This window comes from Pneumocystis jirovecii, assembly GCF_001477535.1.
Source record: "Pneumocystis jirovecii RU7 chromosome Unknown supercont1.5, whole genome shotgun sequence".
In the NCBI taxonomy this organism is placed as follows: Eukaryota; Fungi; Ascomycota; class Pneumocystomycetes; order Pneumocystales; family Pneumocystaceae; genus Pneumocystis; species Pneumocystis jirovecii.
The window spans coordinates 201,184-229,145 of NW_017264779.1; the positions used below are offsets into that span (position 1 = coordinate 201,184).

Here is a 27,962-nt window from a genome sequence, read left to right on the forward strand (position 1 = left end):
CAATATTATATTTTTATATAATATGTAATTTTTTATGACAATAATGTTATGCTATGTATTTTTTTGATACAAAAAGCATCTGATATTACTATTATATCCACTGTTTTTCCATAAATGATTTCAGGTATTATAATATTAGTGTTTAATATACCATGTGTATATGTAGACATAGTTAATCGTTTTAATGCATGAACTTTATTAGATATATGGGATGTACATAATACATACCAGCCTTCTTTTTGAGGTTTTGGGAATTTTGGAGTGTAAAGTATGTAATCTGAGTGATAAGGTTTTGTATCTTTTATAATAGATACATTTAATATAGATTTTTCTTTTTGATAGACTTTTACTGTTATTGCAGGTATGCTTTTTGAAACTTTTATAAACTGAAATTTTTAGTATTTCTCTTTGTATTTATATTAGTTACTTCTGCTATTTTTTCCTTAGGAACTTTAAGAAGTAATCCTAGTTTTTCTAGATCATTTTTAGATTTTTTTGGAAGAAATTCTAATTTTATTTGTGATATTTGTTGTAAATTTATTGCATTTTCATAATTTACACCTGGAAGTATAGATAATTCGGGTGACTCTGGCCATCTGGCTTGCTTTATATATTGCATAAGGGATATGAATTCTAAACATGCTTCTAAATAGCCTAGTTCAGCTGATACATCTATATATGCCTATAAATTATTAAATATTATATAAATATTTTATGATTTTTTTACCTGTAAAATTCGAATACTTTGGTCTAAAATAGAAATAGTATCCGTAACGTAATCTATGATTGGCAAATTAAAATGTTTTAAATGTGCCTGAATAAGAAGAAAAGTTTTTATATGAGGATCCCACATAGGTAAAGATATTTCTTCACCTTTGAAGGGTAGTTTTTGAGAAATTTCCTTATTAATGATATCCTTATTTAAATTAGTTGTTATATCGTTTTAAATATGACTTACTTCATTATGGCGTACCGATAATTCATCAAATTCTGATGCTTCGGATAGAAGTCTTAGACAATTTTTAAAATTAATTTCAAGTTTCATTTTATTCAATAAATTTCTAATAGTTTTATGAGATATGTAATAATAGCTAGCTATAGAGCCAAAAACGGTTGCTTTAAGTGTTTCATCCTCGTCTCTATAAATACAATTAGATATTATAAGTTCATTGATTGATGTATTAATTATTTTTGATAAATATATGTTTATATTATTTGAAGAACTATCAGATAAACCATAGTATGTGGGATTTTTATAAATCCTTCTAAAGAAATAAGTCCATGTTAAATATTTTATTGCATCTTGCTCTGAAGAAATTGTTCCATTGACTATTTCGGCAGAAATATGATCAGTCAAAACTTTATGCAAAGAAGATTCAACAGGAAATCCTGTATGAAGAAAATGTTTATAAAAAGATTTTTTAGTATCTTGAACAAATATTTTTGCTACACCTGTTGTATCGAATTGGGGCCTCCCTGCTCTCCCAAGCATTTGAAGTACATCAGTTAAGTCCATATCTTTATACCCCTGAGTTTTTGCATCAAAAAATTCTGTACCCTTTATAATTACTAGATGCGCTGGAGTATTTACCCCCCATGCTAATGTACTAGTTGCAATAAGAATTTGAATTTTATTATTTATAAAAAGTTCTTCTGATAGTTTACGATCGCTTTCAGTTAGTCCTATATAATATTTATATTTAAATTTGGAAATTTATTTTTATATACCCGCATGATGAAGACCGATACCAAATCCTAATGCGTTTTTTAAAGACTCGTCTTTAACTTGACTTAAAATCATATTTAATTTGTGATCTGATAAGTGCAAAAATCTTTTTGGATTTTCTTCTAAACCACAATAACTTATTAAATCTTTTGACGTTAATCTAGTCTGTCGTCTTGATGATACAAATATTAGTACTGGTTTATTTGGAGAATGATCAAGAATAGCTGAAAATACTGGTTTATTCATTGATGCCATTCTCTGACAACTATAATGATTAGAAACTGCAATAGAACATTCTGTAACCTAGCTATTTGTGACCAGGAAATCCATCAATATAAATTTTTAATGGGACAGGTCTTACTGAGTGTCGAAAATTGTACAATCCAGTTTCTTTTACGCCTAACCAATCTGCCAAATCATATGCATTTGTTATAGCAGTTGTTAGTCCTACTATTCGAATATGCGATTTGTTTTGAGTAGCAATATAGTTTATACGCGATACAATAATTTCAAGTATAGGCCCACGGTCACTTCCAAGAAGATGAATTTCGTCTATGATAACTAATGATATTTCTTGAACATACTTTCTCTTTTTCCAGCCTCTGCTGATACCATCCCATTTCTCAGGTGTGGTTATAATTATATTTGCTTCGTGTATATCTTTGGACTCTGGTAAAGTATCACCTGTTAATTCTATAAGTTTTTTTTTTAATGGATTTGTTAATCTTGTAGTCCAGTCTTCAACTCTTTCTCGAACTAATGCTTTCATTGGTGCAATATATACTACTTTAAAAGATGGTTTTGTTTTAAATGCCCACCTAGGTTTTTTTAATATGCTGTCATCTTAAATCTAACTTTTTACCATAAAGAGAGCTCTGCTGCTATTGTTTTCCCTGATCCAGTAGGTGCTCCAATTAAAACATTTTCATTAGTATGATATAGAGTGTAGAATATTTGTGTTTGTATTGCATTAAAAAAAATGAATTTCTTAGAATAAATTTCCTCTAAAATAGGATTATCTAATGCTGAAATCTATTATTTTTTAGATGTTTTCTTAAAACTTTATAACATTAATTACAGGAAGAGGTTGAAGATCTAATAACTCTGTTATTGAATTTGATTCTTCTGGGAAAATAACATTATTAAGAGATATTGGGGTCATTGTCTCTGCTCTTAACCATCTGTCTGATATTGCCCAGACAAGTATTTGAGATGGAATAATATCTGGTAGAAGAATAGTGAAATTTAGAACCGTTTCTTGATTTTTTTTTTTAGAAAGCAGTAAACGAGCAGAATGTAAAAGTTCCATAGAATCTGAATTTTCTAACCAAATCCAAAAAAATTCTGTAGAATTATGGAATGCAATATCCCATATAAAATCTGACTGTATTGTTAGTTGAATTTTTAAGATTCTTTTTGCAAGTGGAAAAATATCTGCGTTAACCTTTAAAAGGGGAAATTTATCAACATAATTAGATATAATTCTACCCAAACGAATATGATGAACAAGCATTCCAAGTTCTACTTTACTCATTGTCCTCAATTCTTCTATATTTTTAACATTATTATGGACTTCTAGTCTTTCCAATATTTTATTAGGTAGATTAAACTGACTTAGTGGATGTTCATATGACCATATTTTCCTGAAATTTAATATATCTGATTAAATAATAAGAAGAAAGATATAAACCTTTCAAGAGATTTACAAACATTTAAAATAGTTAAAGCAGATACCCAGTTTCGAGATAGCGCTATTTCCTAGTTCAATTATTTAAATAAAATTTAAAGTGTTTACGAATAATTTACAAATAATGCTCTACAAATCCTATTGGAATTTGTTTCTATATAATTTGAGTCAGATATTAAAGCAGAATCTTCTATTGATGCTTTGGAAATACAACTTTGAAGTAAAATGTTAACTTTCCCATATGTTGAGTCGACAGCATCCTTTTAAAATGATTAGTATAGAAAAAAATAGTATATAATCACTTTGATTTTATAGTGGCAATTTTTTTTTAGAAGCTGTTTTAATTCTTCGTTTTCATTTTCTATATATATTAAAATTAAATATATATATGCATTTCTAACCCCTATATTTTATTTGTGAAAATTCTGAACTTCTGCTTAAAACATAAAAGACTTCGGTTTCTGTCATTTTTGATTTGAGTAATAAATTAAAGTTTTCTATGCTCTGTTGGGAAATATAATAATTAGATGCTATTCTTCCCAAGTCTTTTGGACTTAGAAAACCTGTTTTTTTATTAAAGATTATCATTTGTGTCTTGTATAGTTTTTTTGCTGCTGAAATTATAAGTTCTTTTCTTCTTTCATATATTTGTGGGTCGTTAAGGATCTGTTCATGAGTTAATCCATATATAAGAGGATTTTTTTTCATTCTTATATAAAAATATGTATAACTTAGCCATGATACTGCTTCTTCTAGATTTGTCACTGTTCCTAGCGATATTTCTGCATTAAGATTATCTGTTATTTTTTCCATAAATCTAAAATTGTAAAATTCTTTTGTTAACTTGGTTTTAGATTGTACCTAGATTCTATAGGATGTTGTTGAGTTATTGAGGATATATAGTGTGCTAATTTATCATTAGATGTAATAATGTATCCAATTCCACGATTTTCGTATTGAGGTCTTCCTGCTCTTCCAAATATTTGAAGAACCTTAATTATTTAATAAAAATAATTTATATTTGGATGATTTTTTACATCCAAAATACCTAAATCAACAAATGCACCTTTTTGTGGGTCATAAAGCTGAGTCTGTTTTCTTAAAAATGCAAAAGCAAATATGTTGTACTTACTCCTTTTATTATGACTGCATATGCTGGTAAATTAACTCCCCATGCTAAAGTAGCTGTACAACACAAAACTCTAATAATTCCATTGCTAAAGTATTTTTCTATGATATTTCTATCTGATCTTAACATCCCTGCATTGTGAATTCCAAAACATTTTTCAAGTAAATCTTTTATTTCTTTGTTTTTTAACTTAGAAATGTCTTTTTTGAAAAAATGGTATTGTATATGATTTGAAGGATTGAAAATATCTTTTTATGTTAGAATATATAAGTAGATATATATTTAAGAAAAAAACAACCTCCATAGCCATCGTTTATTGCTGAATTAAGAAGTGTTCTTGCTGTTTTGATTGTTTCTTTACGTGCATGAACAAAGACCATGACCTGATGATTATTTTTAACAAGCTGTATAACCTTTTCATATGTTGTTAAATCTATATTTATAGTTGACACTTTTGATCCAGATTTTCCTTTAACACCTATGAAGTGTTGTTCTAGAGGAACTGAGCGAAATTGATTTGAAAAATAGAATAATCCGCGATAGCAATTAACTCTTATATGATTAATAATATGTATTATGGGGAAACAATTTTAATTTTACCCTAGAAATTTTGCTACATCGACATAATTTGGTAATGTTGCTGAAAGTCCTATAATTCTAATCATTGTTTGACTAGACTCAACATATCTTTGTGTTCTTGCAACTAACGTTTCTATAACTGTGCCTCTTTCATCTTGGAGCATATGAATTTCATCAAGTATTATGAGTCTAACTTTTTGTATTAATTCTGTATCGCCTGCACTTTTTCTTGTTACAACATCCCATTTTTCTGGTGTTGTTACAAGAATTTGTGTCGAAATCATTTCTGATTTTGTTAGTTGCATATCACCTAAGATCATGTTATTAAAAAAAACAACTTATATAATTTCTACCTGTGAGTTCTTGAACTTGAATACTTAACCATGATAGGCGCTTTTTGATCTTTTTTACAATTTCTGATGCGAGAGCTTTCATTGGAGCAATATAAATAATTTTGAATGCGTTTTTATTTATTTTGAAGTCTTTGGATCTAGGCTGTTCATACGGAGATGGGTATGAAAATTGTGATATCACTCGCATAATTGCAAGTATAGCAATATCTGTTTTTCCCTTATAATATAATTAGAATTATGATATTATGACAATAAACTATATAACTTACTGCTCCAGTTGGTGCACATATTAGCATGTTCTCGTTCGTGCCATATGTAATAGGATATACTAATGATTGAATATAATTTAAAGTTTGGTATTCTTTGAAAGATCTTGCACAAAGATCGTTCATTTCTTCAATAGATAATATTTTCTTATTCATTTTTTGTGTTTCTTGAGCAGAAGGGTAAATAGTAATTTCTTCGTAAAGCTTTTTAATCGTTAATTGTTGTAGTAATTAATGAATACTTACTGGAGAAATATTTCTAGTTGAGCCAGGAGGTAGGCAGAATTTAGTGCCAAAGATATTTAAAGAGTTTCTTGAATTTGAATCTTCATAAATATTTGGATATGTTTCTGAACCTTTATATGGATTTTTTTCTAAAAAAAATACACTGTTTTCATTATGTTGAAATGTATCTGTTTCTTTTTGATCTACTTTAGTGGAAATATCTTCAATAGTTTTATCTTTTAAAAAAAATATGTTTTTTTTTTCTGAATTGAATTCATTATTGATATGTAGTAATTCATTCTTAAGATTTTGAGCATTTCGTGTTATTAATGTAATAAAATCTAGGTTATCATATCCTAAAATATTTATTAAATCATTTTGGATATCGATTTCTAAATAGTTAAACAAAAAATAATAATATATTGTTTTTTACCGTTATTTGCTGATAAAATTTGGTTTTTGATAGTAATAAAAAGATCTTGTGTATATGGAAACTTGTTTTTTTTTTCTATATATTTACAATAACTACATTGTTATAGTATATTTAAAAGTATACAATATTTTTTACCTCTTAAAACCCTCCAAATTTAGGCTTTCTGGGTTATAAATATAATTTTGTGTTTTTATTTGATTTTCTGGTTTTTTTCTTAATGAATCAATAATCAAGTTTAGGTTTGAAAAATAGTTCTTAAAATTATCTCCATAAAAATCTCTTACTTTAATAAAATATATGTTCTTTTTGCAATTTTCGTTATGCAAGTCTAATAAAATGTATAAATATTAATATATTATTTATAAATATATATATGGTATGTATTCTGACCTTTGGACTCATCTAAAAAATCTATCATATCTTTTAATGAGCTATAGCTATATAATATTTTTTAATTTGTTTCTTTTTCTCAACGCTCTTTAATTTTTTAGATTTTTATATGGTTTAGATAAAACATTTAGATGTTATAAATGCATATATATGTATAATATTTTCTTTCTATGTGTTCTACACTTTTATATATTTAACATTTGACTGTATTTGTTTTTTTTTTTAAATTTAATTATACAAATTAGAGTTTGAATTTAATTTTACGATGATTCCATTTTATCGAGAAATAATATAAAATACTTAAAAAATAATTGCATTTTAATATAAATAACATAAATAATGTATCTTTATTATATAGCTGTTTTGAGAAATGATGAAAAACCGGCTCAGGAACTTGCAAGTGCTGTAAATTTGTCTTCTTTCGGTTTTTTTCTTAGATCAAGGTAATGATTTTTTGTTTAATTGATATTAATTTTAAAAAAATAAGTATTAGTGAATTTATGATCTTGTTTAGTAGGATGATTGCTGAAGAAACACAGGCTGGGCAACGTAAAAGCTTTGATCAAGATAGTTAATTTGATTATTATTTATGTATATTAAATGTTTATTTTCGTTAGATTATGCTCTTCATGCTTATTCAAGATCTGAGAGTATTGTTGGTGTTGTTATTACTGATAAGGAATATCCTGTAAGAGTGGCTCATTCTCTTTTAAGCAAAATTTTGGATGAGTTTTTAATGAAATATCCACCTAGTTCATGGCCTAAAAAAAATAATCAACGTTTGTCATTTAATCTATTAGATGAATATATAGTGAAATATCAAGACCCTCGGAAGGCTGATAATATTATGAAAGTTCAACAAGAACTTGATGATATAAAAAATGTCTTGGTATGTATTTGTTTATTTTAATTTGTTTTTAATATAATAAGTTTCAAACTATTGATTCTGTTCTTCAGCGTGGTGAAAAATTAGATGATTTAGTTCAGCGTTCGGATATATTGTCTGCTCAATCTCGATTGTTTTATAAACAGGTATATAGGTATATATCTATTTTTTGATAACTCTTATGTAAATAATAGGCAAAAAAAAATAATTCATGTTGTATTATTGCATAATTGCATAACATTTTTAATGGTATAAAAATATAATGTAAAATATGTATATGAATTTTAAATTTATTTTAAATTTTAGAAATTAGTTTGATTTATAAAATTTTGAAATTGTTTATTATGGCATATATTTACTTTTTTGGTACTTCTTAGTATATAATTACAATTCGATGGTTAATATTACATAATGTTATAATTTTTGTTTTTTGATGCTTAAATTAGTACTTTAATTTTGTCTATTAGAATAGATGATTATATATTTATATTGAAAATGTATTTATATGAACTTGAATTTTAAACTTGAATTTTATAATGTGTTAATTTCTGAATTTACTTTTTTAGTTTTAATATTTTTTAATATTATTTATATTGAAATATGTAATCTTTTATTAATTTTATATAATCGTTGTATAATACATATATGTCATCATTAAATTATATTAATATATTTTAAAATAATTTAAATAATTTAAAATTATAAAAATAATATATTAATATTCACTTAAATATATTTTAATATATTAGAAAGTAAAATACCATGATAATATAATAATTTATGTAATGATTTATAAATTGAATATTTTTTTGAAATATCAAAACTCATCAAAACCGCATCATCAAAATTATTCACTATCTATTCACTATGTAATAATTACTCTATATGAGTATATAGTTATTTTTATTATTTTAAGTAGTATTTATTATATATGATTTTATTTTAAAATTTTATTTAAATATATAGACAAAATTAATTGACATTATATATTCTATCATATAATTATAAAATTATATTATTTTAATATATTATTTTAAGATTACAGTTTTTAAAAAAATAGTATAAAACAATGATAAATAACTGTCTATATTATATTTTATATTTTATATTTTTATATTTTAATTTTACTTGAATACACACTTATAATAATTATTTAACATTAAACATATTATAAATCTAATTTAACAAAACAAAATATCAATATCTAAATTATTAAATTTTTTAAAATTATAAATTGTAAATTTTAATACAAATTAGTGCAATTTTAAATGCAACATTTTATTAATATACTCAGATATTAAATATTAAAAATAAATATATATGTTTATCATATCTTTTTAAAAATTGAAATAAATCTAAATTAATTATATATTAAATATTATATACTATTATATACTAAAATCTAGTGTTTTAAATGTCTATATTAATGGTATTACATTAATACATATATACTTAAATGAATTTAGAAAATATATTTAAAATATATTTAATTATTATAATTATTATATTTTTATATATATACCAAGATTATTTAAAATTTTATTAAAAAATATATTTATATATGAATATAATACCAATATCAAAAATTTTAAGAATTTGTATAATTTAATTCAATATTACATTTTTTAATTACATATTTAAACTGATTATTTAGACAATTTATATCAATATATCACTTTTATTTTTCAAATATTATAAAATATTATATTACAATATTACAATAGATATGCATTTTACATTTACATAGACAATATTTCATAGATAACTTTTATTATTGTTTTTATACTAAAACCAAATATATTTTTACCATAATTTTATCTTATCTAAATTCGTATAAAAAAGCCTTATTAGCTCTAAAAGTATACAACCATACACGTTGGTGCCCCGATTCATTCTGTATATCTTTTAACGATGACCATAATTGATGAACATAATGTCTTTGATGAGCAGGCGCAGTATCAATTACTTTATAAAAACAATTAAAAACCATATATAAAATTGTTTTTTTATAAATCACCTTTTCTCCATTGATATTCTTTTAAACAAGTATTTTTTATTAATTCATATATATCATCATTTAAATCAACACAAAATACAACAGGCTTTTTAGAACAAATATCATTAGTTAATTCAGAAATATATTCATAAGCTTATTTTTTTTAGTAATGATCAAATATACATAAATTAGTAAATTACCTTTATTAATTATAAACTGTTTTTGTTTTAACTTAATTTTGCGATTACCTTCTAACAAAAATCGAACTGATAGCTCATTTTTTTTATTAGAATTAACATCTAATACACGTTTCCGTATCATAATATCATTGGTATTTATTTTATTTGTCATATTAAACTTAGTTAAATTATCAGACATATCTTGTCTATTCCTTTCAGTTATTTCTCCTAATAACCATGGAACAAGACTAGAATATAATATTTCTTCATCATGTTCAGATGCAATATTTTTAACTTTTACAGAATAATCCTTAAATAACCCTTTTGCTTCATAACTTTTATGTCTTACTATTACAATCCAATTAATACCATTCTTTTTCGCAAAGTCTATAATTTCTTCCAAAGTCTCTAAATTTGATCTTGAAAGTTCAGTTTTAATATTAAATTTCCATAATTCACTTAAAATTTCCAGACACTCATTTAAAAATCCATGATTTATACTTGAAACCAAAACATCACATCTTGCAGCATTCCAAGGCCATCGAAAAGAAATAGAACCTGTTTTCGAATATTTTCGAATAGGGAATTCATTGAAAGAAAATTTTAAAAGAGATGAAAGTATTTTTTCAATATAAATAGTTATTCCAACAACAGAAATAGAAATTTTTCTGGAAGACAAAGGAGGAAGACAATGATGAACAAGAGTATCATATCTTCCACCTATAGCAAAAATATCACATTTTTTATTTTGCATTACTAACGCTTCAAAAATTAAACCCCCTTTATAAAACTGATAATTATGTACTGTTAAAGGAAAAAAGTATATTTCATGTTCTATATGAAGATATTTTGAATATAAAAAAACTGATCGAATACTTTCTATTGAACGTAAAAGATTTTGATGCATCGACATATCAAATATATTTAATAAACGTAAAATACCAGCTTCGAATTCATCTATTTTGTCAATTATTTTATTAATATATTTAATTTATACCCTGAAAATTAAATTTATCAAGTTGTTCTAAAGAAGATCCAGAAAGTAATGACTCGGAACGAAGCTGATTTTGAATTTGTTTTAGTGTAATAGTCTTTCCTAATTGAGATAACAATATACTAGCTCTAGGCCTATAAGGAATATCTATTCCACAATAATCAAATATAGAGTCTCTAATCAAAATAAGTAAAATAAATTAGAATATCAAAAAAAATACAATATATCACAATGATTTATATTAATTAAAATCTTCATTTTTGAAAGAGAAGGAACTTCATTTACAATTTCATCAAGTATTTTAATACATTCGCTTTCATAAAGACTCAAATTGTCTTCTTTCTTAGTAACAATATCAAAATTAACTTCATTTAATGACCAAGGTATTGTGTCAATAGTACTACTTCTAATAATATTAAATATTTAACACTGAAAGAATCATAAATTAACCTATAAACTTTCCCAAAACAATAATATTTTCCATAATTCAAAGAATATTTTGTGAGATGACGAGCAAAAGGTAAAATAAGATCATATGGAAGCTAATTAATCTAAATATTTACTTTACTTAGCAAAATATGTATACCTGCAAAAGAGTACCATGCGAATCTAAAAAAGTAGCAAGATCCTGCACAGAATTATAAATATCATTTTTTGGAAATAATTGTGAACGGTCATTATTAGAGATTGCACCATGTCTTTTAAAAATAGACGTCAAACAGTTTTTAAGCCAATCCATAAGCGGTGATTCAATATTTAAAGAATTAGTCTTTTTAAGCATTAGTTATTATTTTATAAAAATAAAACAAAAAAAATAACCATAATATCATATGTATAATCTTTACATTTATCTATATTTTGAGAAAATAAAGTTTCTATAAGTTTAACATAATACGGTGTATTCGGATTGGCTTAGTTCATTAACTATAATTTCATAATTTTTTTTATTATTTACCAAGAGTATGAAGACTTTCACGTATATATTCATCTTCTACTTTCGGAGGCAACATATCACACCGTAAAAGCTGAAAACTAGTGGGACGTGTTTTAGGATCATGCTGTAAAAGCCATGAAATAATATGTTTTTGATTCGAAAATTTATTTGAAGGAAATTTTAAGGGAAATATAATGTTAGGATCTCTTAAATTTAAAATAGTCTTTCCAAATTAATCAGCATAAAACAGTGCTTATACGTAATTTTTACTTTTATACGTTCCATAGAAGTTTTAAAAGGATAACACATCTCAAAAAGAATTATTCCTAAAGAATACATATCCACTAGTTCATTAACTTTAATAAACATAAAATAAATATATAACCTTTTTGATTATAAGAATGATCAATATCACGGTTTAAAAGCTCAGGAGCAATATAAAGAGCAGTACCAATCCCTTATTTAATAATTTTAACATAACTATCAATACAAAATAAGAACTACCTGATGTTAAATCATTATCATTTTCAATATTCTCAGAATATTTTTTAGAAACCAAATTTTCAATTATTGTCCAGCATTCAGTAGCCAACCCAAAATCTCCTATTTTAACATCACCATTCTCATCCAAAAAAATATTGCTTGGTTTAAGATCTCTATGAATCACACCTTGTCCATGAATATGCACTAAAGCATCCAAAATCTGACGAAACAAACGCCATATTTCATCAATATTTACATGTTTTGATTCTAATATGTCTTTCAAAGTACGTTTTTCACAATATTCCATTTGAATATATAAAATTCCTGAATTCGAGAACTTTAGATCAACAAATACACTATTATTTACAGATTCAGAACTTTTATCTGACAAATTTTCACAAATTTCACTTTCGAAATAATTCAAAAAACTTTGTTTTGGTCTACCTGAAGAAATGTACTCACTAAAATTAGATGTTACTATATCAGATTCATGTTTGTAAGAATCAAAAGATCGTCCAAATTCCCTAGAACCATGCTCACAGACAGTTTCTTCACTCGACAAATCTTCTAACCATGCAGAAAAATACCTTACAATATGTTGATGATGAAGTCTTTAATATCAATCATCAAATTACAAATAAAATAAAATTTATACCTTGAGAGAGTAATAACTTCTCGAATAATACGACTATATTCATTTTTATTTTTATTTAAACAAATTCGTTTAATCTAAAAATACCATTAAATCAGATAAAACAATTATTATTTTAATACAGCATAATATTGTCCATCAAGTCTATTTCTCACCTTTATCACTTTACCATACGCACCTTTTCCAAGCCATTTTACTTCTTCAAAATCATTTTCATATCGAGAAGCTAATTGCAATGTAGAAGACTGAGACCGATATTTAGAAATCCTTGGAAATTCATGTAAAGGTTTAGATATAATTTTCGTATTTAATCCTAATGTTCTTGCAATTTGTCCACTAGTAAAAAATGGAGATGCTAAAAGATCAGAAGCAGAGGGCCTTTTATGCCAATTCACCTGTAAAGCAAGATTAAGAAAATCAATCACTGTACTAGGTATTGCTAAAAACAAATTAGTAAAACCATACATATATATTATACCACAAAATACTAGGGTCACATATTTCTTTCAAATTAGAGTATTTTGAAATAGAATCAATACCAAAAATCATTTGAAGAAATATAATACCAAACATCCATATATCACTTTTTCGATTAAATACAGGATTTTCACTTTCAAATTTATATTCAGGAGGATGCCATTTCTTTGAAATAGGACTTTTTTTAGAAAAAGATTTATCATTTAATGTAAAGCTACATAATTTATTCATATGTTGAAGACTATATGAAATACCATAATCGGATATTTTTGCAACCGATCGCCCTTTTTCAGACTTAAATATCAATATATTTCCTAAATGCAAATCTAAAATAATCAATATTTAACTAGACTACTAAAAAACATACTTTTATGTAGAAATCCACGACGATGTGCCTCATTAATTCCTTCAAGTAAATCCATTGCCCAATTTCTAGCAATATCTAAACTTACAGAACCAACGTTTTCTAATATATCTCTAAGAGAGCCTCTAGGTATATATTCTTGCAAACACAACAATTTCCAGCTACCAGAATTCAGAAGAGAAATTCTACATCCATAAAACTGCACGATTGATGGATGTCTTAAAGCTATAAACGCTTGTAGCTCTTGTTCCATTCTATAAATTTCTTTTGTTCCGTCAAATGACTTCCAAAACTCAGAATTCAAAATAAGTTCCTTTAAAATCAAAATATTATCTCTATTTTGGTCTGTAACAGGGATTGCCAACTTAACAGTCATAAATGACTGCTTACGGAAAGTCAATAAATCCTTTACAGCCTGAAACCTAACAAGTCCATATTGTTCATTTTGTATTTCCATTTCCTTATCAAATATTACTATATCATCACTAAGTCCTTTAAGTTGATAACAATCCTGCTGTTGTCGCTTGTTCGCTTGAATTATTTGTCCTTTTCTTCTAATTAATTCTTTTTGAATCATTTCATCCAAAATCCTTTCTTCTTCTTTTTTAAAATGTTCTTGCTCTTTTCTTATTTTTTCTTCTATTAATTGTTGTTTTAATTCTTCTTCCAAAATTCTTAAATGTCTTTCTTGACTTAAATTAGTGGAAGGTCGATATTCGTTTTGCCATTCATGAAGAATATCTTGAACATTAGACGAAATTTCATAAATCATTTCACGACCCTCTAACTCATTTATAGTTTTTGAAATAATGTCTTCTATTTGAATCAATTGAGATTTAAGAAGATTAACAGAATTATCGATAATAACTTTTGGCTTAGTTTTTGGGTAGGTAGTTGTCATATAAATCTTTAAATCTAAAGAGAAAAAGCTAACTCCGTTAAAATCACTATGCAAATGTATTTTTAAAAAAAAAGACGCCAATTCCTAATAACCTATTAAAAATTCACTTTTAATTTTTTTAAAAAATACATCAGAAGTATGAGAAAAAACATTATTATCAATATATGTAAAATCGTCCATATAAATAGCTTTCAAAGCTTGAACTTCATTTTTCTGAATTTCAAAACATTCTACTAATTCAGAATCCATAGAGTAAAAAGTATATTTAAATCATATATAAAATCACTTAATTATCATATCATTTCAAAATTATAATCATATTCACATCTATTTTAAAATATCGTAAATTTTTAAACTTTTTCAATTTTAAAATTTATTACATTTATTAGATTAGATAGAAACATATACAAGCATATACATATATATTAGTAACCTACTATGCTTCATAAACAACAAAATATTTATATTCAATATATATATATATATATAAATACAATATTTTTAATACACATTTTCAAAATAATATTGTATATTACAAACATTCAAAACACATAATTATATTTCAAAATATATACATTTTAAATTATATATCTATCACAAATTTAAACAATATTATTATTATCAAATAATTCACAAATTTAATATTTTTATTCTAATACTATTTTTTAACTATACGATATTTTTATCTTTGTTTAAATATTGTGAAATATACATAGCAAAGAATTGTTAAAAATCATAAAAATTAATGATTATGGCTCTTTAAATTATTTTCTATTTTTTTAAGAAATCATGATTTTTTATTGGAATACTAAAACATATAACAAAGATAGTACTAAAGAAAATCAAACTTATCAACCAAACAATAATCAAACTCATTCCACGTTATCAAATGAAATACCAAAAACACCATCAGCAACAACTTGGGTTTTTCAAGCTTTTAAAAACCATTTTTTTCATATAAAATATCCAGAAAAAATATCATATTTTAAAAATAATGTCAACTCTTTTCTTTATAAAAATCAATTTAATTCCACTATAAAAACTAATTCCAATACACCTAACCCGAAAATTAACATACTAAAGATAACCGAGGATGAGAAAAATGATCTAATGAAGATTGAAAAAGATATCAATAAGGAATTTAAAAAAAATGTTCAAATTTCTGTCTCTAAAACTGTCACTCAAAATCAACAAAATAGTATACTTAAAACTCCAAAATCAAACAGTATACGTAAAACAGTTTCTTTTTATGAAAATTCAAATCATATCAACGATCTTTATTGTTCAGGAAAAGAAACAAATCTTTCTAAAAAATTCCCTGGAAATTTTCCTAGTCCATATATACCCAAATTACAAAGCTTTAAAACAGATCAGACATATTTAAATATCAAAAGTTCTAATGATTCTGAAACTGTTGTATTAAATTCCAAAAAGTTAACAAATATAATTTGTCAACAAATTGATTCACTTAGTCAGAATAATCAAAAACTCAAATTCCTAGTTTCAGAAATTTGCGAGGAACAAGAAACTACTCATAATTCTCTAAAAAGTAATTCATCAGAATTTGATATTACAATTGATCTAAAGAATTCTATGTCTTTTAAATACTGGAAGACCAAATTTGAAACATTAAATGTTATTAAAAGAGATCTTGAAAATGAAGTCCAATTTTGGAAATCTAGATGTTCTTATTTAGAAAAACAGTTATATAAACTATCTAAAATAAGTTCAACATTTTCTAAAAAAAATACTAAGAATAATTTATTTATAGAAGAACCTGAAAAAAATAAAAAATTAATAAACGACTCTTTAGAAGGCGATTTGTTAAATATTAAAGAAAATTTAGTTAACATACAAAAAAATAAATCACAATTAATAAAAAAATCATATACTCATCCAATATTTTTAAATCCAAATGAAATTACTCAATTAGAAGAATCAGAAAAAAAAAAAGTATCTGATTTTAAATCATTAAACAATCAACATTATTTATCTAAAAATGAAATTTCTAAAAACTTAAACATTGATATAGATATAAATCAGTATGAATTAGAAAAAAAAGGTAGACAATCACCAAATATATATAGTATTTATTTATATCATCAAGGAAAATACAAAAATTCAAACACTATTTTTATACTTAATGATATGTCTCATATAAAAATAAAAAACAAAAACATCAATCAAAATTCTTTAAAACCGTATTCTGGAAGTAAAATAAGTTATGAAATAGCTAATTTAAATAATTTTGCAAAAGATACTCCAAATAAAGAATATAATTCAAAATTAATTATAGATGATATGTCTCGATCTCTTAGCAACTTTCGACAACTTAAAGAGATAACTAATGAAACAAAAAAAGGATCTCAATCCACAACAAAGTCATTTCCTAACTTATTTGAATCAATAACTAGAAAAGAAGCAGCAGCAAAACGATTAGAAGAACGTCGAAAACATAGAAGTGAATTGTATAAAGCCAAACAAAACAAAATAGGGAAAGAAAACGTTATTTCATTATAGAAATATGAAAATGTCATCCTTATTATTAATTTTACAAATATTTTTAATAAAAATATATTAAATATGTACATTAAAATATAATATCCATATCTCCGAAAACTATCTTAAATTAAAATTATTCAGCATTTTTGAAATTAATTACTTTATTATATCTTAGAAAATGTCAAATTTATCCGCAATTTTTTCACAAATATCCTCAGAAAATACCAAACGAGCACTGCAATTAAAGAATCAAGGCAACAAACTTTTATTAGAAAAATCATTTTCCGAAGCAATAAAACTTTATTCTCAAGCTATAGAATTAGACCCAACTAAGGCAGTTTATTTTACTAATAGAGCTTATGCATATATAAATCTCGAATCATACAGACTAGCTATTGAAGATGCATCTAAAGCCATTTCTATCGATCCATCTTACTTAAAAGTATTTTTTTCCAATAATTAGCTTTTTAATAAAGAAAATAGGCATATTATAGACGAGCAATAGCGTATACAGCCACTTTATGCTACTCTGATGCGTTAAAAGATTACCGTACTATAATAAAACATATTCCTAATGACTATGAAACTAGACGAAAAGCTATTGAATGCGAAAAAATAGTTCGTAGAATAGAATTTGAAAAAGCTATTAATGTAGGAGAAGAGCCTTCTGCTACAGAAGGAATTGATTTTGATGCTATTGGTAACACTAACACTAATAAATAATTCTACTGATATCTTAGTTATAAAAGATGATTATGATGGAAAACCATTAGGAGACAATATGACTTTAGAATTTATAAATGATATGATTTCAAGATTTTCTAATGGAAAAAAAATTCATCTAAAATATGTTTATCAAGTAAGTTTTTACAAATATACACATATTTTAAATATATCAGATAATAATTGCAGTCAAAAAAATCCTTAGTTCAGAACCAACAATGATGGAAATAGATATAAAATCTAATCATATTCTTACAATTTGCGGAGATGTACATGGTATTTCTTTTATTATCAATTTATTATATCAATTTATTATATTAGGACAATATTTTGATCTACTTGAAATATTTAGATTAAATGGACAACCTTCGGAATCTAATTGTTATTTATTTAATGGGGACTTTGTTGATCGAGGTTCATGGTCAACAGAAGTAGTCCTTTTACTTTACGCTTTCAAATGGTTATACCCTACTGGCATTTTCCTTAATAGAGGAAACCATGAAACTGATGATATGAATAAAATATATGGATTTGAAGGAGAATGCAAAGCAAAGTTGGAATATATTTCTTTTATTTCTAATTAATTTTTAAAAGATATACGGAACGTACTTTTAAGTTATTCTCAGAATCTTTTAACTGTTTACCTCTTGCAACATTAATAGGTAGGACATATTTAGTGCTTCATGGTGGTCTTTTTTCAGATGATAATATTACGTTGGATGATATAAAAAAAATAGATAGAATTTCTAAGAAACAACCTGGAAATACAGGTTTAATGATGGTAAGTAGACTTATGTACATAATATTATTCTATAATGACTACAAAGGAAATTCTTTGGACAGATCCTCAACCTTTACCAGGCCGTGGTCCTAGTAAAAGAGGTGTAGGTTTACAATTTGGTCCAGATGTTACCAAAAAATTTATAGAAACCAATAATTTAAAAGCTATTATTAGAAGTCATGAAGTCAAGCCTAATGGTTATGAAATAGAACATAATGGTCATTGTATTACAGTATTTTCTGCTCCTAATTATTGTGATACACAGGGAAACAAGGGAGCATATATTCGAATAGGTTGTAACTTAGAACTGGAATTTAAAACTTTCGATGCTGTTGCTCATCCCAATGTACCACCTATGAAGGTTAAGTTATTATATAATTGCAAATTATTTTAACATTTATAGTATGCAACTGGTTTAATATCTATTCTTTAAATTCATATTAATGATTCATAATAATTGTAATCTAACTTTTTTTGAATATAAAAAGTTAAATTATATATATCTAAGCAATTATTTATACTAAATATATTTTTAATTCTTATTAAAATAAATTAAAATAATATTTTTCCAAAGTAAATTTTAATTCAAATGAAAATACTAAATACAATTTAAAATAATTTTATTTTAATTATGTTTAGATGTTATCTTAAAATATCATTTTATTATTAATATTTTACGATTTTAAGAATAATTGAATTTGACATTTAATATTTTATTTTTTAAAATTTATTATGTTTAATAAAAACAATAAAAATATTCATCAAATGTTATTTCTATTTTCAATTTCATAAAAAAATCAAATAATTTATAAATTAAATATTTTTTACTAATATAATTATTAGTATTAACTAATCATAAAATAATTCAAACTTAGTAACTATATAAAATTATTAATAAAATAAAACACAAAATATTTCCAATTTTACTAAATTAATATTCACTTAAAACCATATAATTTTCATAATGTCATATATTGTTATAAATATGTTAATTTATATAAAAAATACAACTTTTTAAATTTTTAAAAATCTAAAAAAATTATAATTTATATTTTTTATTAATATATACATATATATATATACAAACAATATAACTAAAAATATTCAAAAAAAGTTTTCGAAAAAAATTAATAATTATAATATAAATTATATTTTAATTTCATTTTAATATTTTTTAAAAATACTCAAAAAACATCTTAGATCATAAAAAAATCAAATTCATTTAAAATATTTAGATTATATAATAATATCATATATATTATATATACGTTTTATATTTTACATTTTATAATAAAAATATGTTTGATATTAAAATTGAGATATATATAACACCTATTTATTAAAGTATAAAAACTTTAAATTTTAAATACATAAATATTTTAAATACATAAATATTTTAAATACATAAATATTTTAAATACATAAATATTACTAAAAAGAACTAATTTAAATTAATATATTAAAACTTTTAAACCACGGAAAATGTGTCCTATAACACATACCCTACCCTTTGTCTTCTATTTATTGTTGACTTCACTAGTCTGTCCCCTGAAAAAAATAACATTAATTATTTCAACACCTATAGTCTAGCTTAATAGCCGTTTTTAACAGATTATATAGATTGCATTGAAATATTATAAAGATGGAAGGTAAAACAATAATTTTTATTTTAAAATACAAATATTAAAATTTTTATAGAAGAAATAGCTGCACTCGTTATTGACAATGGATCTGGTATAAAGTACTTTAATGAATATATTATGATACTAATGTAGTTAAGGTATGTGTAAAGCAGGATTTGCGGGTGACGATGCACCAAGAGCTGTCTTTCCTTCTATTGTTGGGCGTCCACGTCACCAGGGAATTATGGTATATTTTTTTTATTTGAATTTATTATTATTCAAGTAGCTTATATTAAAAGGTAGGAATGGGCCAAAAGGACTCGTATGTTGGCGATGAAGCGCAGTCCAAACGCGGTATTTTAACTTTAAAATATCCTATTGAGCACGGAATTGTTAGTAATTGGGATGATATGGAAAAAATCTGGCATCATACATTCTACAACGAACTTCGTGTTGCACCAGAAGAACATCCTGCATTGCTTACAGAAGCTCCTCTTAATCCGAAATCGAATAGAGAAAAAATGACTCAAATAATGTTCGAAACATTTAATGCTCCTGCATTCTATGTAGCAATTCAAGCTGTTTTATCACTTTATGCTTCGGGGCGTACTACAGGTATTGTACTTGATTCAGGAGATGGAGTCACACATACTGTTCCCATTTATGAGGGATATGCACTTCCACATGCTATTTTCCGTCTTAATCTTGCTGGAAGAGACTTAACAGACTATCTTATGAAAATTTTAACAGAGCGTGGCTACAATTATACTACCACTGCAGAGCGCGAAATTGTTCGTGATATTAAAGAAAGGCTCTGTTATGTTGCTTTAGATTTTGAGCAAGAAATTCAAACTGCCTCATCATCATCTACCTTAGAAAAATCATATGAATTGCCTGATGGTCAGGTAATAACTATTGGTAATGAACGGTAATAATTAATTGTTTCGAAAAAATAATTTAATAATTTCAAAAGTTTCCGTGCTCCAGAAGCTCTTTTTCAGCCATCTATACTTGGCTTGGAAACATGCGGTATTCATGAAACTACATTCAATTCTATTATGAAGTGTGACGTCGATATTCGCAAAGACCTTTATGCCAATATTGTTATGTCAGGTGGAACAACAATGTATCCAGGTAAATTAAAAGTAAAAACATAAAAAAATTATTATCAATCATATTAGGTATTGCGGATCGTATGCAAAAGGAAATAACAGCTCTTGCACCCTCTTCAATGAAAGTCAAAATAGTCGCTCCACCTGAGAGAAAGTATTCTGTCTGGTATTTTATATATAATTTTGTTTTATAAATACTAAATAAAAATAGGATTGGAGGGTCTATTCTTGCCAGTTTATCGACTTTCCAACAAATGTGGATTAGCAAGCAAGAATATGATGAAAGTGGGCCGTCCATTGTTTATCGCAAAGTATATAAATTCATAAGACATAATTTAAATTAACAGCTTTAGTGCTTCTAAAATATATACTTAAAGATATACTTTAATCTCATTTTAGTTTTGTGAGATTTACATTATGTACCTTTACTATGTATGCTAATAGATTTTAATCTTTTTTCAGATGCATAGAAATAATTTTTTTTTTAACATTTTTATATATAAAAATTTACTATTTTTTTAACTTAATTATTTATCTACTTAATACTCATAACTACATAAATACATGCCCCAGTATCAGTATTATAAACATGAATTCATTAATAACATTCAATAAATATATTTAAGTATTCAAAAACTATTAAAAAACTAAATATAATTTAAAACTGATATTTATATTAATAAAAGTATCTAGTAATTTAGTAATTATAGATTAAAGATAAATTGAAATCAATCTACTAATATATAAAACAATATTTAGAATTCTATAAAACCTAATAAAATATTAATACTTAATTTCAAAAAATTATCAAAAATGACTTTAATAAAAACTTAAAGTATTAATATAAATTCTTTTTATAAACAGTTACAATAAATAAATATTCCAAAATATATAGACAAAATAAAAAAATCAATAATACAATAACATTATTTTTTACTATTAAAATAAAATGCTCTTTAATGTAATTAAACTAAATGATATATTATTTGATAAAGATTTCAATATTGAAATATTCAAAAATAAAAATACATAATTTGAAAATCTATAAAATAATTCAAATCCAAAACTCATATTACAAAACAAAACCATAGAAACCCAATCACAATATTAATTCCCATATTAAATTATAACAAAGGCATTAAAATATCAAATGAGCCAGTACCAACATCTACAACTTTCCCCATAACTAACTTTGCACTAGGATTTTTAAGGAGATCAGTATCACCGTGCAAAGTTGCTTCTTGAAGAAAATTACATGAAGTCTCATAACTCATTTTCAAAAAAGGAGAAACATTAGAAGATATAGACGTTCTATTAAAAGCTTTATATGAACCATCAATTGTCATATAATCAGAAATAAGAATGAGATGTCTAACATCAACAACTATACCGTAACTAAAAAATTAACTATTTATAAAAAATAATCATAAATCATACGCTTTAAACAACTTAGAAATTTCAGTTATTATTACATTTCTAGCAGCTTCAACACCGTATGTACGAAGAACACTCGTAATATCATTAGAATAAAGTGTATTTAAAGATACAATATCTTGAGCTTCCCAAATCCCTTTAAAGTTAACGCCATCTGTACATAAGACACGCTTTTATAATAAGTTATCTCAGTAATTAAAACATTTAATATAACTCACTGAAGTATCCCATTTCGACTCTGGTGGAATTCGAAAACATTTTGAAATGCCAGCCATTTCTCGTATTACAGTCTTCTGACAAGCCATTTCTATAAAACCAACTAATAATAACTTAGGCATATCAAAAGGATACTAAATATTTAATAAGGAAACAAAAGTAAACATAACTACTCACAACTAACTCAATTTCACACCATTCTCCATTAATGTTATCAAATTCAAATCTTGTGCAATTTGAACATGTATAATACGTATTTTCTAAAATTTTAGTATTTTGAATAACAGAATCGTTATTATTTTCCTTTATTTTAAATTTATCTAAAATATTATTTCCATAACTTTCACTGTCTGAATAAACCTCAAGATCATAAATCTCATTTTGATCATTAATATCATTATCACTATGACTACTATTATTTTTTTCTTGAATAATTTGTTTATCATTATCGTCACGATCATCATGATCCTCATCATCATAATCATCATTGTCACTATCATCATTATAAATCGTCCTTTTAGACTGAAAAGTAGTTTTCATAGATATAATATCACTATCAACTCCATTCATAATATTATCAGATAAAGAATCATCCTGATCTTGTAGACCTTCAGAATTTTGAAAAGAATTTGTATTTCCAATATATGGTGTAGCATCATCTTTCCCAATAATATTCTCTTTGTTTATTCTTTTACTATTTTTTTTAAACACTTTTTTTAATATTTTATCTAACTCTTTCAAAAAATAAATTTTCATAACCTTTTTCAATTCAAAACTCGTTAAATTATATTCTTCCTTATATTCTGATTTCGAAAAAAATAGAATTTTAATCTCATATTTTTTAACTCTGGTCTTAACTAAAATATACTCTGTAACAATTATTTTGTCAACTAAGTCAGATAAAATAAGTTTACTAATATTTTTTGCAAACATTTCAGCCTCATAATCTGATATTTTATCTAAAATCCGAAAAGTCATTGTAGGCGTCTTAATGTTCAAACCAGCTGTTAAGACTATCTCTCTTAATCTTGGAACACCAAGAGTAACATTCATAGCACCAAAACCAGCAAAGTGAAATGTATTGAGAGTCATCTGAGTAGAAGGTTCACCAATAGACTGACCAGCAAGGACACCTACAGCCTCACCAGGATAGACTAGGGATTGTTGATACCTCATATACATAAGAAAACGAAACCTATCTTTAGAAATATTATTTTTTATTAATTCATTGTTTTTATTTTTCTGAAAAAAATTATGTGGATCTTTACTAATATACTATTTTTTTTAAAAAAATAAAATATAAAGACAAATACCTACATTTTCTATAGATTGTTGAAAGTTCTCAGAAATACTTCCTAAAAACCTACTTGGGCTATATTTAGAAAGAACAGGATCATATTTCAGTGGATCTTTAATAGATTTTCTCGCATATAAAACAGCTTTTTTATGATCGAGATATTTATAAATAGTTTTAATGCGATATTTCCGAGCCAATGATCTACAATTCATAACTGAAAAATCGAATTCCAATAAATGCTTTTGTTTTGTAACATCAAGAGAATCTTCTCCATAATGAAACTAAATAAAATGAAAAAAAATCGGAAAAAAACAAAACTAACTTACCTGAACTATACTCCCATCAGAATCACGAACAGTATCATCATAATGTACTCTAATTCCTTCAAGATGTTTAATTAAACATCTTTGAAGATAACCTGAGCGACTAGTTTTTACAGCAGTATCAATAAGTCCCTCTCTACCAGCCATGCAATGGAAATAATATTCTTGAGGCCCAATTCCAGTCAAAAAACGCCCATAAATATATCCACTAGCACGTGGACTCATATCATATGGTTTAAATGAAGGTAAACTTTTCCCACTAACCATTATAGGAACTCTACGTCCTTCTAATTCTTGTTGTCCTTCAAATATTAATATTTTTAACATTTAAAAAAAATTATACCTAAAAGACAAGAGATCTGTGAAACATTCACACTATTACCCTTAGCACTAGAAACAGTCATCATTTGCATATTATTCCATGGAAACTTAATATAAAGCCCTTTAGGAATACATTCTTTAATAATAGAAGAAGTCAAATTGCTCATTTTATTTTTCATTATAACATCTAAACCTTGAAGTTTTTCATCATCTCTATAAATTTGCTCTAACTTAGTTTTAAGAATAATATCATCTAATTTATCATAACCAGATAAACCGATATAACTTTTGAGATCTTCCATAGTACAAAATGATTTATCATTAATTAATTCTTTTCTACAATTATCGCCATCACTATTCAAACATAAATCATCTATACCACACGTAAAACCTCTCATTTGAATATATTTAGTAAATAATCTACTCAGTACACCGAGAAATTTTCCTGCAATAGATGATCCATATACCTCATAAATTGAATGTACTAAACCATAAGATGAAGCTCCAAATTGTGATTTATCAAGAACCCCGGAAAGTAAATACCCATCTTTAAATAAAATTATTTGTTCTTGAGTATGAATCCCCCAATATTCTCCACTAACTTTTGCTTTTGATATAAGATTTAATCCAGGATAATTTTTAGGCTTTAAATTCAACAAAACAGTTGAAATAATTTGTTTTCCAGTCCAAAGAACAGCAGGCTTAAGTATTGTAGGAAGTAACGTTAATATCTTACCACCATTTGAAGCATTATCTTCAGGTCTTAAAGGACCATATAATAATTGTTGATATTGTTCTTTTGTAAAAAAAGTATCTTTTTTAGTCATCCAAACACCTGTAACAACATGATCTTGTATTAATCCACGAAGTGGAGCACCAGATGTTGGAACCAAATACTGAGAATCTGTATCAGCGATTAATAGTGCTTCTGTTCGAGCATTTTCATTCTGAGGTAAATGCATATTCATTTCATCACCATCAAAGTCAGCATTATATGTATTACAATTAGCATAATGCATTCTTATAGTTTTTTCTCCTGAAAGAACACGTGCCTTATGTGCCATTATAGATGGTTTATGAAGAGTCGGCTGACGATTTAATAAAAGAATATCATTATCTCTAAGGTGTCTAAATACTTTTTTATTCGTTGAAGAGATCCTTAAAAAAGATGAATTTGTTCCTCGATATGTTTGTGAAATTAACAACGTATTTGCAATAGCAACTCTTTCTTCAAAAGTTTTCCTCAACAATGAAATCATATGTCCGTCCTCCAATTGAACCTGAATTGCCCCTGGCCACTTTGCCGGACCATTAATAACAGCGTGCCTTAATAAATCAACATTATAAGGAGTCACTGGCTCAGGATATGTTAATTTCATAGCAAAAACAGGTGGAACACCAATTTCATTAGTTTCAATATTTGGATCAGGAGAAATAACACTTCTTGCAGCATAATTTACACGCTTCCCCATCATATGCTTCCTAAATAAGCCTTCTTTTTTCTCCAAAGTCTGTTTTATTCCTGGTGGAGGAAGTCTTCCTTGAGGTAAGTTGGTAGGATTCCGATTACTATCGATAAAGCTATTTACATCATGCTGTAATTGAACAAATGCATTTATTAATATATCAAAATTATAATCTTTATTTTCGAAGTAATCTTTATTATTAATTAAACTTGAAGCAGAATCATTCAATTCTCTTATACGAAGACATGATTGAAGTATTTTTGAAAGTAATTCATTTTGGACATTTTCATGTATATCAGTAGCAACAACAGAAGCCGGCCTAAATTTAGTAGGAGGAACAGCTATAACATCTATAAAAAAAAAATCGGGAGTTATAGAAAAATTATCTGATTTATATGAACCTTTATATAACAATGCCATTATTTTTTGTTCATTAACAAATAAACGTCGCAAATGATTACGAATTTCTGTTGGCAATACATATCTAGGATGATTACTGGCCTCAAAAGTTTTATAAATTGCTGATTCACTTAAAAAATGATCTTGCTTAATACTCTTTTTATCTCTGAAATTATCTTGAGAATATTTTAAAGAATCATTACCGTTAGACAATTTTTGACCCATATTTTCTTTTGTTTCTAACAACACATTTATTCGAACCTTTCCAAGAATATTCATCTGCTCCTGATGCTTTTTTGAAAGCGGGAGCTCAAAAATTTTTACATAACCATCTTTACGAAAATTAGGCGATATTCTATCAATAATTAAAAAAGAAAACAAAAAAAAACACTAAGATCCTAACGATGAACAATTGTCACACTTCTTTCGAGAAACAATTTTTTCTAAAAATTCTTTTATTAAGTTTCTTTTTTCAGAATCAATTAATTTATTTTGCATTAATCCACCCAAAAAAATATTACTTTTTGTAAGACATTCTTGCACATATGATTCTCTCCTTTTAAAAATACTTAAATTATGTTTAAAATTACTATCATCAGCTTCAGTATCGTCCTTCGAATAAATTCTATCAATTTCTTGACTTTCATAAAGAAGACCAGCATCTAAAAGTCTTAATTTACAGTAATAAAGGTCCACTACAGAGGATGAAAGCTTAAAATGATAGCAATACAAACAAGTTGCTCTTAAAAGCCTATATAACTGAGATAAAAACAAAGGATGATATGTAGGTATTGGAAGAGAAATGTGTCCAAAATGACCTGGACAATAACGCTCATCCAAATGACAAGTTGAACAACTTTTATATGTAAAAAAACTATCAACATTTTAAAATAATTTACTCACAGTGTTGAACGATTTACAGGACCAAGAGCAAGATCATAAAGACCACCTTTTGAAGGATGACCTAAATAATCAAAAATCACAGGATTAACAATTTGTTTTACTGATATTTTTTCTATTTCTTGAGAAGTATAAAAACCGAAATTTACAGAAAAAACTTCTGCACTAACCGGTTGAGATATATTCATAATAAACAATAAAGAAGAATCAGC

General features: G+C 25.4%; 7 protein-coding genes across 7 annotated transcripts; 4 read left to right on the forward strand and 3 right to left on the reverse strand.

Annotated features, from left to right (window-relative positions):
• Window positions 1–32: 32 nt before the first annotated feature.
• On the reverse strand, window positions 33–6,816 carry T551_01282 (uncharacterized protein; the record flags this gene model as incomplete). Its single annotated transcript, XM_018373545.1, has 23 exons — window positions 33–386; window positions 428–682; window positions 728–916; window positions 959–1,683; window positions 1,729–2,007; window positions 2,045–2,544; window positions 2,589–2,758; window positions 2,805–3,369; window positions 3,417–3,484; window positions 3,533–3,673; window positions 3,716–3,774; window positions 3,815–4,230; window positions 4,275–4,405; window positions 4,451–4,504; window positions 4,546–4,790; window positions 4,841–5,094; window positions 5,143–5,431; window positions 5,475–5,691; window positions 5,744–5,944; window positions 5,987–6,357; window positions 6,399–6,490; window positions 6,534–6,726; window positions 6,789–6,816. The coding sequence occupies 23 exons, from the start codon at window positions 6,814–6,816 to the stop codon at window positions 33–35; spliced, it is 5,796 nt and encodes a 1,931-aa protein (XP_018230199.1).
• A 311-nt stretch (window positions 6,817–7,127) lies between these two features.
• T551_01283 (palmitoyltransferase YKT6) lies at window positions 7,128–7,904 on the forward strand (the record flags this gene model as incomplete). Its single annotated transcript, XM_018373546.1, has 5 exons — window positions 7,128–7,231; window positions 7,276–7,358; window positions 7,406–7,677; window positions 7,719–7,820; window positions 7,869–7,904. 5 exons carry the CDS (start codon window positions 7,128–7,130, stop codon window positions 7,902–7,904), a joined length of 597 nt encoding a protein of 198 aa, XP_018230200.1.
• A 1,589-nt stretch (window positions 7,905–9,493) lies between these two features.
• Window positions 9,494–14,903, reverse strand: T551_01284 (uncharacterized protein; the record flags this gene model as incomplete). Its single annotated transcript, XM_018373547.1, has 17 exons — window positions 9,494–9,639; window positions 9,692–9,823; window positions 9,871–10,806; window positions 10,847–11,019; window positions 11,064–11,249; window positions 11,294–11,385; window positions 11,430–11,612; window positions 11,663–11,754; window positions 11,799–12,000; window positions 12,048–12,121; window positions 12,163–12,234; window positions 12,282–12,871; window positions 12,916–12,989; window positions 13,035–13,351; window positions 13,401–13,715; window positions 13,757–14,738; window positions 14,784–14,903. 17 exons carry the CDS (start codon window positions 14,901–14,903, stop codon window positions 9,494–9,496), a joined length of 4,686 nt encoding a protein of 1,561 aa, XP_018230201.1.
• Window positions 14,904–15,443: 540 nt separating this feature from the next.
• T551_01285 (uncharacterized protein) lies at window positions 15,444–17,174 on the forward strand (the record flags this gene model as incomplete). The annotated part of the gene is made up of 1 exon (XM_018373548.1): window positions 15,444–17,174. One exon carries the CDS (start codon window positions 15,444–15,446, stop codon window positions 17,172–17,174), a length of 1,731 nt encoding a protein of 576 aa, XP_018230202.1.
• A 160-nt stretch (window positions 17,175–17,334) lies between these two features.
• On the forward strand, window positions 17,335–19,093 carry T551_01286 (protein serine/threonine phosphatase; the record flags this gene model as incomplete). The annotated part of the gene is made up of 8 exons (XM_018373549.1): window positions 17,335–17,598; window positions 17,640–17,856; window positions 17,897–18,015; window positions 18,056–18,155; window positions 18,201–18,432; window positions 18,474–18,660; window positions 18,707–19,021; window positions 19,064–19,093. 8 exons carry the CDS (start codon window positions 17,335–17,337, stop codon window positions 19,091–19,093), a joined length of 1,464 nt encoding a protein of 487 aa, XP_018230203.1.
• A 1,209-nt stretch (window positions 19,094–20,302) lies between these two features.
• On the forward strand, window positions 20,303–21,738 carry T551_01287 (actin-1; the record flags this gene model as incomplete). Its single annotated transcript, XM_018373550.1, has 7 exons — window positions 20,303–20,309; window positions 20,359–20,394; window positions 20,441–20,529; window positions 20,582–21,210; window positions 21,256–21,416; window positions 21,464–21,560; window positions 21,606–21,738. 7 exons carry the CDS (start codon window positions 20,303–20,305, stop codon window positions 21,736–21,738), a joined length of 1,152 nt encoding a protein of 383 aa, XP_018230204.1.
• Window positions 21,739–22,518: 780 nt separating this feature from the next.
• On the reverse strand, window positions 22,519–27,938 carry T551_01288 (DNA-directed RNA polymerase I core subunit RPA190; the record flags this gene model as incomplete). Its single annotated transcript, XM_018373551.1, has 9 exons — window positions 22,519–22,789; window positions 22,832–22,998; window positions 23,047–23,178; window positions 23,222–24,319; window positions 24,362–24,622; window positions 24,668–24,966; window positions 25,008–27,205; window positions 27,254–27,706; window positions 27,754–27,938. The coding sequence occupies 9 exons, from the start codon at window positions 27,936–27,938 to the stop codon at window positions 22,519–22,521; spliced, it is 5,064 nt and encodes a 1,687-aa protein (XP_018230205.1).
• Between the last annotated feature and the right edge of the window lie 24 nt (window positions 27,939–27,962).